The sequence below is a fragment of the Osmia lignaria genome, chromosome 12 (genome assembly GCF_051020975.1).
Source record: "Osmia lignaria lignaria isolate PbOS001 chromosome 12, iyOsmLign1, whole genome shotgun sequence".
Lineage (NCBI taxonomy): Eukaryota > Metazoa > Arthropoda > Insecta > Hymenoptera > Megachilidae > Osmia > Osmia lignaria.
In genome coordinates, this window is record NC_135043.1 from 11,122,651 (window position 1) to 11,136,413 (window position 13,763).

General features: G+C 36.4%; 1 protein-coding gene and 1 non-coding gene across 9 annotated transcripts in view; one reads left to right on the top strand and one right to left on the bottom strand.

Annotated features, from left to right (window-relative positions):
- The window catches only part of Nrx-1 (neurexin 1), a 183,001-nt gene that overhangs the window by 33,161 nt on the left and 136,077 nt on the right, over positions 1-13,763 (bottom strand). For all 8 annotated transcript variants that reach the window (XM_034337131.2, XM_034337129.2, XM_034337130.2 and 5 more), the window contains 5 exons: positions 12,542-12,685; positions 12,171-12,388; positions 8,638-8,746; positions 2,172-2,494; positions 1,191-1,482 (listed from right to left, as the gene is read on the bottom strand). In XM_034337131.2, the coding sequence (XP_034193022.2) occupies positions 1,191-1,482; positions 2,172-2,494; positions 8,638-8,746; positions 12,171-12,388; positions 12,542-12,685 (1,086 nt within the window). The remainder of the gene's footprint in view (positions 1-1,190; positions 1,483-2,171; positions 2,495-8,637; positions 8,747-12,170; positions 12,389-12,541; positions 12,686-13,763) is intronic.
- TRNAS-CGA (transfer RNA serine (anticodon CGA)) lies at positions 13,095-13,176 on the top strand. Its single transcript has one exon. It is a non-coding gene; the product is annotated as a tRNA-Ser (tRNA).

Sequence of the window (13,763 nt, forward strand, 5' to 3'; positions counted from 1 at the left end):
GAACTTTAGAATCTTTGAATTCTAAAATGCAATAGTAATTTTCTTATTTATTCACAGAACACACGTAAGAATTATTCTCAGAAGCTAAGAGTTCAATATATCTATTCATCGGCTTGGACTCATCGTGAATAATCAAATCCTTATCCAGTCACGATGAAGAGCTCATTGATTGGCATGTCACGATTGACCAACGTTCTTCTGATTCTCCTTCTAATGCAATTTTCGATTAGCATCGAAGGTAGAAATCGTCGATCAGCAGAAGTTGACGATAGAATGGCAGAAGCTATGAATTTACCAGAGGGTCTCAGGATTGTTCCTCGTGGAGGGCCACCAAAGATCGTAGACAGAAACGCTGCTAATCTCGCTAATTATTTTGGTATTGACTCTAGAGACATTATCCGGGTACCTCCACGAGCATGCCCTGAAGGTCAACAACTAGACTATCAGAAAATATGTAGGGAGGTTGTGACGTCGAAAGGTGGTTCAGATTTTTAGAACTTCATTTACTTCATTTGTTATTTAGAGAAATACACTTCACCATTTGAATTTTTTGTCCACATCTAATAATTTATCAAATATTCAATAAAATATTTAATCATAACTTTTAAAGCTGTTTTTATCTTTCCAACATAGACGATTATCGATAAAAAAAAATATGATAAATGTATCTTTGTTTCATTTTTATATTTTATTTTACGTGTTTATTTTTATTTTTTTATTTCCTATATTTTCAGATTAGTTTGTTTGATTTTTGAAATAAATTTTAACACGTATGATCGATGACTTCATTTTCGCGTTATTACGGAATGCTCGCCGACTTTCAATTCTCAGACCTTATCTCGGAATTCGATGTATCGATAAAACCAATTCGACTGATTTATCGTTTCGTACTTTTCGAAATTTCTTCATGATACATAAAGCAATATTTTCTCTTCAAAGTATCGACGCGTTTCTAGCCTCGCGGCGAAGGTTTTTTGCTTGATTTAAATAAGTATTACCGGGACAATGGAACTTCAACTATAAATCAAATCCCATTGCTAATTTTCAAAATCTTAATCTTAAAAGACATTAATATTTAAAATAATTTAGAATAGGTTACTATAATATTCAATTTTATATTACTTTATCATTCTGTTCCATTTTTCTCTAAATATCTAAATCTATGTTAATTTTCAATAGAATTTACTTACCAATACACAAGATTCCATCGAGATCAAGATTCTCATTACTGCCTTGACTGTTCACAACAGTGACGTGGTCATCAACAGCGAGCGTGTGTCTCTTAGGCGCTGGCCTTCCTATACTGACAGCATGCCATTTTCCATCGTTCAATCGGGATCTCGAACTGTCCCTGACCCTGACAGGACCATCACCCAGGTCGAATACATAGTGGACGTGGCCGTTCACCAATTCTACGGCGATGAAGTCACGTTCTCGACCAGCGTTGAAGAGAATCAAGCCGTTTGCTTCGCGTGTTTTAAACTGAAAGATGACGAACAATAGCTCAGTAATGATTAAATTAATATTCCTCCTATTTTTTTTTATAAAATTTTATCTGATTTTCATTTGGAATTTCGGTTATCGAAATGAATTTAATTTCTATTTATTAACTCTTCAAAGCGTAGGAGCGGAAGTATGTACGATCAAAAGATAGCGGAAATCCGTCAATTATCGGACAACGTAATTACGAAGGTGATGGTTAGAAAAGGTTCCCTGTCACTTGATATGGAAGAATCCTATGGAATGGATTGGGTTTCTATACGTGACACGTGCCACGATTGATCCAGAGTTTGTGCATCGAATCGAGCACCGCTCTAATTGGGCTAACCTTTTTGTGGGTACGCGTCACCGTTGACATTTCATTTCTTCTATGGCCTTCGAAATTCCGAAATGTCGACCAAACTCGACCACCTCCCAAGTTTGCAGAATATTTAACCTCGTTTTGAAATTCAACCGAATTTCATCCATTAAGGACAAATGTAATATAATAATAATTTTTATAATTAACAGAAAAAAAAAGAAAAAAAAAAAAGAAAAAAAAGAAAAAATAATCCAATTTAATTGTGTACACGACGTGTACAGAAATGTACTCTAATTAAATTTACGTTTGCTCCTTTATATGATATATTGTAAAATTAAATTGCTTATGTTTTCTTGGTAAAATTAATTACCTGGAAGTAGATGTTTGTTTCCACATACGCTTTCAACACAGGTAATCCAACAAACGTGTGTTTCGACGTGAAAGTCACCGGATAATGTACTGGATGGTTCCTTTTACCAAACTTCCCTGTTACTCTGATGATAGGTGTGACACCTTGATGAGAAGCTTGGTGATTCCCGGAGCTCCTTGCTATTTCCAGATAGGGGTACCCATTGAACCAAATTTGCTGTAGTTGGCCAACGAAATGGGGTATCTCTTCTCCAGCATGTAAATAGCCACCCACGTGAAGAGTACGAAATTCCAGGATACTTTGATTGCTAAGCTGCGTTTCAGCTGTTATACATAAAACAATAAACATTTTATGAAACTGTCAATTTTTATTGTCTTCTCGTGCCTTTAATTATTGCTATAATAATGAAAATTTCAAAATACAGGAGTTGTACATATTCTGATAACTAAATGGAAACGAAAGGAGATTAAGACAAAAGTGATTAATAAGAATCCAGTCTCATAACCAGCCACGGACCAGTGTACTTTCGCAAGTTGAACGAAACTCGAGCGGAAGTTACAGCAGAACTATTTTAATTATTAGCCCGTCGGAGATTGTTCCCTTATCCGGTGAGAACAATGAAAGCTCGATATCGGTGCATTGTTCTTTGCGAGATCCTTACGGCTATCGACGCCATTAAGCTTAATTGTCCCCGGACACAATGCAGTGAACTTTGTAAATTAGTAACGTCACGTAAGTATCGACAGCCGTTGCTAATAAATGTACCAAGTTTCCTTTAAAGCCTCTTGAGACCGGTGGTGAGAAAGCGTGATCGTTCATTACTATAATTCCTTGATAAAATATTCACATTCTGCATAAACGAGACGAAGACGAAGTATCTCGATATTTTAGACATTTTGAAAGACGTTGATCATCACAGAATGATTAGAATTTCCCTAATTATTCTCCGGCAAGATAGAAAAATAATGACGAATGTAGCAGAGCAAATTTCTCAATTTGCATAATCACACACCGGTGCAACTGGCTGTGTCTTGTTCTCGAAATTCATCGGTCGACGTGTTAAATCGAATTCAATTCTCGAGTAATTTCGTAGCTGCGGTTCCGGTGTCTCGATTCGATCAAACGATAAGCATTCTCCGAGTTATAATCAAATTCTCACCGTCGAACGACAAGTTACCGATGCAACACCGTTTCGCCAGCCAGCAAATTCGATGAATTTCAGGAAATCTCACAATCAGCGAAACTCTCAATGGAAATTTACAAGAATCTTCGTCTGTATTTGATCAATATCTGCGGTTTGTTCGTTGCCGATTTAGGATTCGATTTAACATCCCGCCAGATTGACCCACGATCGGTTCCATCGATTGGTCGTTAATCAAGGCGACCCTTAACAGATCACAACCAGCTGCCTGGTATTGTAATTTCCAGCATGAACTATGTTATGTTTGTCACTTGTCAACATCTACTGCATCACTAACTTCACGCTTTGAATTTGCATAAAATTGTATATTAATTTGAAATTTAATAATGAAAAGAAAATGGTTGATCAAAGTTACCAGTTTGTTATATACTATATACAATACTTTCAATGAAAAATTCTTAAGACATGATTAAAGAAAAAACTTTGTTTGATTAAATTTTTACGTTCTTCGAAGTCTACAACGTATTCCAGTTACCTTGTAAGTTATGAAACTTTCTCTGGTCAAAGCGGAAGTAATTCTACCTCTTCAGAACTGAAATTATCCTTCGCGATGAATCAGAATTTCTACCCCCTGCTTAATGAAGTAATTTGCACTGCTCAAAGAACGTCTATGGGTGAGTTTTCGAATGTATGTACATATCGTTTGAGAGATGTGAGAGATTGAGGTTTATCTGTTAGTATTATTAATTAAATGCACCTTCTATACTTTTCACGAGGTGCTTTGATATCTTCCACTCTAATATTTAATCTCCATTCAAATTTATAGGTAAATGAAATGAAGATATTATTAATTATTGTTTTTTATATAGAGAAAGGCTAAAAATAAAAATGTAAAAAATAAATTACATGCAATATAAAATTTTCATTTTTAAAATCTTCTAAAGAAAAAACAAATTTCCATGAAAATCCTGCTTGAATAAAAAAGAGGAAATGAAATATTTTAGTAATTAGATTTTTTAATGAAATATTCTGCAATTTTATTTAGCCCAAATGAAACATTTTGGAAATGAGATTTTTAAATGAAATATCCTAAAATGCACGTAGTCTCAAAATTGTTTAGCCTTTTAGTCTGTAGGCTTGAACAGATTCACCCATAAAATAAGCAAGTAGCAGGTTCTTATTCAGCATCAAAGTATAGAATATGGAACCATGTTGTGGTATAGGTTCCTTTGCCAAGTCGAGTTGACACCATCGTCGCATCTTGGAAGCAATGAAGTCGAAGGATGTGTGGTGCACTTAGCCGCGCAGTACCTAATTATCGTACGATCGCGATCGATGCGATGGACCACCGTATAAGCGAAGACCATACTGGAGCTTATGGCGATGCTGGCTGGTCAAGCAATTTAGGGTATTGCCACGTAACTCAATATTGCTGGCACTCGGCCACCGTCCATTTAATAGGCTGATCTGCTGTGCGGACCGGCACAAGCTTCGGGTGTCTTGCTTTATCGAAAGGCTACCGATGCTTTGCCGCGAACGTGCTTCTACTTGACAATAGCCAAAGGCACTATTTTAGAATCGTACTTTATCGACTGCGACCTTTCTGGGTTAATTCCAACTAATTAGAAGATATTTCACTTGATTTTTATTGATACATGAAATTTTCAAGCAATTTCGAGATCAACAAGAAGAATATCAAAGACTAAAACCATTAAAACCTGTCTGAAACGTCCTCTAAAAGAGCCCCACATCTAATAATTCCTTTTACATTGAAAACTACAAGCAAAACTTTCCAATAAGAAGAAGAAGAAGAAGAAGAAGAAGAAGAAGAAAGTCACCAGTCAGATCCGAATATAATTTCGAGAGTTTCTCGAGTAGAATTCGATATTCAGGGAACGTGAAATTCGACGGAGGTGGTACGGTTCCTAGGGCGATTATTTATGAAAAAGGACACGCCGCGCCGCGCCGCGCCGTCGCACTTCTTTCTGGCCGTACCGTTACAGCGGTGTAAAAGGAAAGAACGACAAATGGTATGGGCAAAATAAAAATGGTGTGGGCACGGATGTTTCGACGACGTCAGGAATTCTAGAGGCACGGTTGGCCGATCGATCCTTCGCACGATTTCGAATGCACCTCTCGCTGCATTTCAAGGAACCGGCCGCGATAAAGAGCGCATTTGCATGCCAGCGATTTGCGATTCGGCTCGTGGAGAATGGCAGGCCTGCTGGCACAAGCCGACGGAGAAATTTCTTCCAGCCCGCGAAATCGACAGATATTTGTCCGTACTGGATTATGAAACTTCCGTGAGCCCCTTAGTTGATAAACTTGGTTTAAAAATTGAAATCTACTTTAAATAAAATTACTGGAATGATATGATTCCCTATTTAATTGGTAGCCATTGACTATTGGAAAAGATAAATACGAATAATTTGTTCTATTTTAATAAATGACATGAAATTCAATTAATTTATTTAAAATAATACTAAAATGTTACCAATGAAGAAAACGATCATTTGTTCCTTTGGGAACAGTAGAAATCAATAGCTACTTTTCTTCTTTTCTTCACTATTGGTCTGAGAATTCTCCCACACGATTTCACACTTTATCCAACCCCTTTCCTTCTCTATTTTCTAAAGATTAACGATCTCGCTTCCCTTAGAATTTATTTCGAGTATATAAATCAGCTCGTCGTATTCCCTTGAAAATAGCGCTAATGGTTGAAAAAAATGATTAATTAATGATTCGTGGTCTACACACAAATATTGAAAATATAATTCAACTGATTTGATGAAACGAAATCCTCTTCTATGAGGTAAAGTAAATAAAATTGATACATCATCGAAAATTAATTTGAACGTGATTCGCTAATGCACGATGAACAATGGTTAACGAAAAGTGCTCGCGAAGTTGCATTTCCGAGAGCTTGTCGATAATTTACAAGCGCCGAACTTAATATCTCGCCAACCTGTCAAACCGTAAATTATTATCGAAAATATCGGCTGTCCGGAGGAGTTTTCGTTGTACTCTTCTTCAAGAATTTTCCACAGGAGTTAGTGACATTTTTCGGCTATCAAGCGCCTGAATAGTTAACGATAATTGACGGGAGAAGTTGGGAAAGATTGATCAAACAACACTTGTTGTTTAGACTTCGTTTTTACTTCCTTTTGAAAATTTTTTATTTGGAAAGAATTTTAGTCGAAGCATTCGGCAAATGGAAAGGAAAATGTTAAATAGCATTATCATTATACTAATATTAAGAACTTAAAAATAAAATAATTGTATCCATTTTCACTATAGTAGTCCATGCATTAATGCATGTCTGACCAAACACCGACTTTTCCACTTTGGCATTCAACGAGCTATACTACTGAAATAACTAAATGCTTAATTATCAACATAATTATGCTAAATTGAAAATTATAACTTTTTTATAATTCCGATGGGTTTGAGAAAAGTTTAAACTAGGTATTAAATTTAAACTAGGAATTAAAAAAGAAAATAAATTGAATTGAAAATGCTCCATTTCGTAAAATTCTTTTCCGAATACTGTTCACATGATCAAACTTTATATTTCAATTGCAATTTTATATTGGCTTCTACTTTCAGTATATTTCGAGGCAAGTCATATAACGTATACACCACCACCTAAAACTGCTATTCACGTTGTTCGAGCGTAGAAAACTGATCCTCTCGGAAACGCGTGATTTAACTGGCCCCTCTCGTTCGCTAGCCCTGGTACTTCATAATGGAAATGGAACTGTCGATAATTTCCAAGAAATATGATACACTAGGAATGATACAAGAGAAGCGGAAAATTATTTTCTAACCAATTCTAGCAATTTCTTTCGTTTCCTGTTCCTTTAAAATTCTTTCTCTTATTCTTTCGTTCTCGAGATTTACTTTCCACATTTTATCCTGTCCCCGGTTACTTTCACAGCGAACGCATTGTCCTTCCATCTCTCCGGGCTTGAACGCAGAATTCCTAGCGGAATTGCTCTGTTCACGTCGGCTGTTCCTTGAATATTTATGCTAAACAGGGATTTTGAAATACGATATTCTAGCGGAGAAAACGAAACGATGCTCGAGGTTGACTCAAAAAGAAAATAAGAGGCCAGCAGAAACAATATACATTTTTAATCATACTCTCATCCTATTTACCCTCAGTTAACACGTTGTATGCCCTTTTTAAGAGACTAGAACTACAAAAACAGCCTTTTTCTATTTTTTCAAGAATTAAAATTATTTGGTTCAATTTTTAAAAAAATTATTTCAATTTAAAAAGTTCAACCATTGCACGAAATTTCCTAGAAAATTAGCAACGTTGAAACGTAGCTGCAACAACGTAGCCAATATTAAAAGTAATTCCAATTGGAAACTGAGAAAATAGAAAAAGCAATAGAATTCAATAAGGGCGAGGAGCTTCCTGAAATTCTGCTACACACTTTGTCGATGCAAATGAAATGAGACGACGTTAGAAACACAGGAATAGTGGTATGGAGTATACGACTGGGTAAATTGTGTGTCTGTAGCAGACCTAAAATGGTTAGTTGCCTTCGCGACGTTGCGTCGACGACAATTGCACAGGGTAAATGGGGAAGCAGGTTTGTTAGCTACGTTCATTCGAGTGCCTCTTGTTGTTAACGAACACTTAATTATGAGTCAATTTCAACAAATTTCATTATTTCCAATATCTCTGATAAATTGCCTCTAATTTTTTCAATTTATGATTTATATTTCCTTTTATAATTTTTATTTATTTTTGAAGTAAGAATAATCTCTGCTATACAAAATGTAAGTATTAGAACCCCCTTTTAATCTCGAAATATGAAATTCTATTGTAAAGATATCTACGTATACCTATGTGTGCGTTTATCGATGGATGAAATTCGAAAAAGCTATTGAATCGGTCAGGGTAAAAAATATTTTCACTATTGGCTGGCTGGTCGGAGGCGGACGAGCTCGAATTTGAACGGAAACGAGCCTCTTTTTGTATTCGTAGCTGGGTGGGAATTGAAAAGCGCCAACGAGATCACTGGTGTGTGACAAGATACCTCGCGCGAATGCCACAAAAAGGGAACTACGTAATGGCGAGATGGACAAGGGAAGCTTGATGCAAATTGACGCTGCTTGTATTGTTCTCCATCGGAGAGTTTCATATACGACACTGGTAAATTTCGAAAATAATTCAACTTCTGCTTGACGACGATTTACGAAATTAATTTTATGTTAAATTATTCATTCGCGAAGTTACCTGCCATGCACCTGTTTCTGATTTCGTACAAATCTACATGCATTTATAATAATTTTAGTATTTCGTTCACTTACATCGTACAGAAGGCTCGTCGTCGATTTGAAACTTCAGAGACCCCGCTCTCCTAGAAAACCTCAGGGTGTGCCACATATCATCGTTCAACCCTTGTCCAGCAACCAGCACCTGGAAACATAGGAGATAAAAATAAAATTTTAAATTATTTACACAAGTGTACGGAGTAGATACAGAGGAAGGACAACGCGCGTGGAATTTCCGTGTTAATTTTCCGCTTACCGGTTGCCTTGAAACGAGATTGATTGCGCGTTGCAGGATGCAACCGTCTCAAACACGCCGCGGAAATTTGCGCGGCGCGGCGCGGCGCAATGAAAATGCCTGAAGCGGAAATGCGCCGATTAAATTACGTCGCGCAGATGCAATAATGGATACTTGAGCGCGAGCAATTAGCGCGAGGCGACCGATACCGGTGTACCTGCCATTAGGGAAACACAACGAGGCCACTTTCGGCTTCGCTCTCTGCTCTCTAATGAAGACTTGTGCTTATGCTACTAGAGACTTTTCATTTATTATACCTTTATCGAAAAATATCAAAGCATTTCAGGAAGTAAGAAAATATTTTTGATTAAATTTGTATAAAAGTTTATAAAGTGATTTGATACCAGATCAATAAAAATTCCTTGTAATAATTAGCGAATTACAAAGAATCATTTGATATGAAAGCAACAATTTCAATCCCAGGAAATCTCTGACGATCAATGCAAATTCACTTTCGGTCTCATGTATTTTCATCAGCAGAGAGGTCGAAATGTATGCACGTGCCATGCCATGCCATGAATGACGTTCGTGCCAGGAGGTCTTGATACGCGTATAGTTAACCATAGCGGAAGTATGGTAGTAGTATCGATATACTAACGGCACACGGTGCCTCTCGTTTGGTTAAACCACCATAAATCCGGTCAACTCGTCACTATCTGCTAACTGGTTTGGTCCACGCTGTCAGCCGTGATATTCATCTATCACATGCCTTCTGACACGCGTTTGTCACCTGATGTCACCTTCCCACCACCTTTATCGTTCCTCCTTTTGATATTAAAACGTTATTTTCGTTTTAAATAATTTCTGATCCACTATCTTAAATTGAATTTCTTGCACGGAGGCATAGAAATACCTTGATTGTTTTCGCAAACGTATCATTTATTCGAAGTAATGTAATGACGAATGAGAAAACGATCTACGAAATGGTTAAGATGAGGAGAAAAAGCACTCTTACCGCGAGTCCAAGTGAAATTACATAGAAAGTCTATCAGTAAGCGGATATTACGGTTCCCCGGGGAACTTTATCGCCGACTCACGCTCGGATAATCTCGCGCGTCTCTGAAGCGTTACCTACGAATCAATCCGGCAATTAAGGGACGTTTTGTCGCTGTGCTCGAGCTCGATCGGGCTTTATCGAATTCATCAGGAGCGGGTGTGCACCGGCTCCGTCGCAGGAAATCGCAGCTGCATAAAGCGTTCAATCGCACCACGCCGCGGGATAACGTTATCGATTGTCAGATGTTGAGTCCTTTTGCCTCGTTTTTGCCAAGTATAATTGTTAAGATAGATTGATATTAATTTCTCCACCGAAATAAAGTTATTTAATTGCTTCTCCCTTATCCTCCTTTTTCGCGTGTCAACGTCGCGTCGCGTCGCGTCGGTGGCTAGCTTTTTCTCGATGGAAGAAACAAACGCGTCCCGTTTCCTCGGGAAGAATTATTTCCTTGGCACTCGGGACATTACTGCCGCTCCGTTTCTCCTCGACGAATAAAACGTCGGACCCGACGAAAGAAAATAAATAGAGATGATGCAACTCGACTATCGAACGAAGAAAAAACGGGGAAAGAGGGAGGCGAGGAAGAAGGGCTGGAGGAAGAGTCCTTCCGGAAATTGATCGGGAGATCGTAAATATTTGACGAACCGGGACGAAGTTTAATTAAAATTCGCTATTTAAATATTCCACGGGTTACAAAGAAATTTGCGGGGGAAATCAACCTCGGCTGGCTTCCACGGTAATTTGTTACTCTCTAGCAATAGTAGATCGATTTTTATTTTTATTTCCTCTTATTGTTTTTCTTCTTGAAGAGATAGTGGAGTGGATTATGGTAAATAAAAAATATAAAATTAATTTTTTATAAAGATGAGAGAATTATTAGTAGGCCTGTCGATTTAAAACTGATCCAAGAATAATATACGAATATAACGAGTTAGCACAAAGTTTAATTAAAATGTCTCATCGAGATGATTAGAATTATGATAAAAAACGACGGGGACTTAAATTGTCGAAACGTTTTTCAGAAGGAAATTGATGGTTTTTGCAGGAAAGAAGCATTCTTATCGATGATCGATCGATTTCCTATGTCGAGCTCCATTTAATGCTCGTTTAGTCCTTTCTCTTGGGAGGTAATATCCGGGAAAAGCAAAATCTAAGATGGAAATGTACGAACGTATTGCTTTTTATAAATTTTATTAAAATCCGAAGATAAATTTTTCGTTCGTAACCTATAAAGTAAAATGAAGAGAGTTTACTATTTATAATTGATAGAATGAAAAAATTGAGAAGCACTCAAAATTGGCCTCCTCATTCATTTCGTTTCTCAATTTATATCGACGATGTGGGTAGGTGATTTCGCGCACTGTTAATTAACACGACCTATTTAAATTGGCCCACAACGATCCTCCACTGACCCAATTTTCTGTTCCACCTGTTTACCAAACGGACAACTCCAAATCTATTTGTACATATACGAACAAGTACAATTTCATTTGTTTAACTAATAGGATTGACCAAAACGTCTATTCTATTTGCATCAGTATTTATTCAATTTTGAAAATTTTCTAAATTAAAAATCAAGCACCCAATACTGAAAATACTACATCGAGGGTTAATTATAGTCTTATTAAAAATTAGTTGGTATGTAATAAGATTTCGAAATTGATTTTATCCATACAATTAAAGTCCAATATCGAATACGTTCGCCGGCAATAATTCCATAGCTTTGAAAATGAATTCAACCTTCTTGGACTAATTGGAACACGTTCATTACCGTGTCAATTATTCCATTCAATTATCGAGGCCGTGTAGGAACCGAGATTGAAACATAAACGTAAATTACAGACTGCTCTAATCGTACGCGGTTGTATTCTGCCGGCTTCGACTACTTTCCACCTGAAATAGGTACCGTGCTCGCAGCTGTTTCCAACTCGATTTTCGTGAATGAAACTATTCGTCGACAATAATGGAAACGTCTGAAGTAACATTCAAGAAGGTCTTACGCGAGAACAAGAGCAATTAAAATAAACTGGCAATCCTGGAAGTGTGACGCTGCTTTTATATTTACTTTTCTTATACAACTATAACAAGTTGCTTTTATTATATAACTGAAGTTAAATGTATCATTTTTAAACCAGAGAATTTCATATATTGGAAAAGTAATTTTTCAGAAAATCCTTTTTCATATAATGTAACTATTAGAGAAATAAGATTGCTCGATTTTCAGGAAGATGCAAAAACAAGTGGAAAAGTGATTTGATAGATTTGCATCGGACTCACCTTTTCCTTGTCACCGACGTGGATCAGCAATTTCGCTTTACCTTCTTCCAGATAGATTTGCAGTCGATCTGGGCTATTCTCCAAGCTAGTCGATAAAAGCAGTCCACGTGGTCGGGTCGTTTTGAAACGAACCACCACTTCTTCAGCTTGAGTCTTCGAATCCTCCGGCATTAGGGCCGTCATTTGCTGTGTCCCGTTTAGATGCAATGTTGATGCATCTGAAAAAAAAAAAAAATCACCAAGACTTCTACTTATTGCAACTTCTGTAGGCAACCTGGGTCGCTTATGTCCACAACTAAGCTTTTAACTATTCTTGGCTTCTGAAAAATTTGAAAAAGTTCTAGGACGTTTATTCATAGAATTAGATTTACCTTTTCCACACGTAGGACCTGTAAAGGGTGTTCCAGTACAATCGCAGTGAAACCTGTTCCATCCCTCGAGACAATGACCACCATGCATGCAGGGTTGCGAAGAACAGTGCGGTGGTTGAGAATGACAAGCTGGCCTGACAGCGCCTGCAAAATTGTCCGAATTTCGACAGAATTGTAGATTTTTGAATTTATTTTGAATTTGTTACCTTCTTTAGAAAGCTGTGCTCTTTTCGATTAAAAATTGATGATCAAAAATTAACACAACGCTGTATATTTAAATAGTAATATTTCATTTTTAATTAACAATGTTACAAATTTTTCAAATTTTTTCGATTTTATTAACATATAATTAATTAATTGCAAATAATAATGTTAAAATTTAAAAAGATCGTCAATTAGCTTCTTTAAAGGTCCATCATTACAATATATTTATTTAACGTTAAGTTTTGGAATTAACAAACCTAACTCAAGTTATATTTAAACAAAAATTAGTAACATTTTAAAAATACAGAATGTGTATGTAAGTTCCATTGTAAAACACGTTCTCTCATAAGCTGTGGTGTCCGAGTGGTTAAGGAGTCAGACTCGAAATCTGATGGGCTATGCCCGCACAGGTTCGAATCCTGTCCGCAGCGAAACTTTTTTTTAATGTTGAAAAATAATTTTTTCATGCTGATTTTTAATTCACATACATTTTAAATAATTTTTGTAATATCTAAATAATATTCAAATAAAAAATCAAACAATAACATTATTTCATAAACTCTTCATTCCTACATCATATTGTAGCACCTATTGATTTTAATTCTGTTTCAATTTTTTAAATTATTTCTATATTAAAAATAAATGCAGCTGAGTTAAATTGAATATACGTCAACTAAAGTAATTCTTTATTTAAATGTACTTTCTCACTGCTGAATGGCTATTACCTAACATTATCGGATAAAGTAATTATTATAGTAGATTAAGCAGTTTGCTTCTCAATAATGTCATCTGTTATTGTTACTGCAAGTTACAGAAGTGTAGTAGCTAACTCAATATGTTTTCAATAGGACGTAGACTGGAGAACATGGTAAACACCTTACGCGAAGAGCATAGGACTACAGTTTAAGTTAAGTCAATATTTTGTCACCACTTTGCATAAGATAGAGCTACAATATTGCGATGAACTGCATATCTCGCGTGATCGATGATAAGCGATATTATTAAAATTTTTAATCGA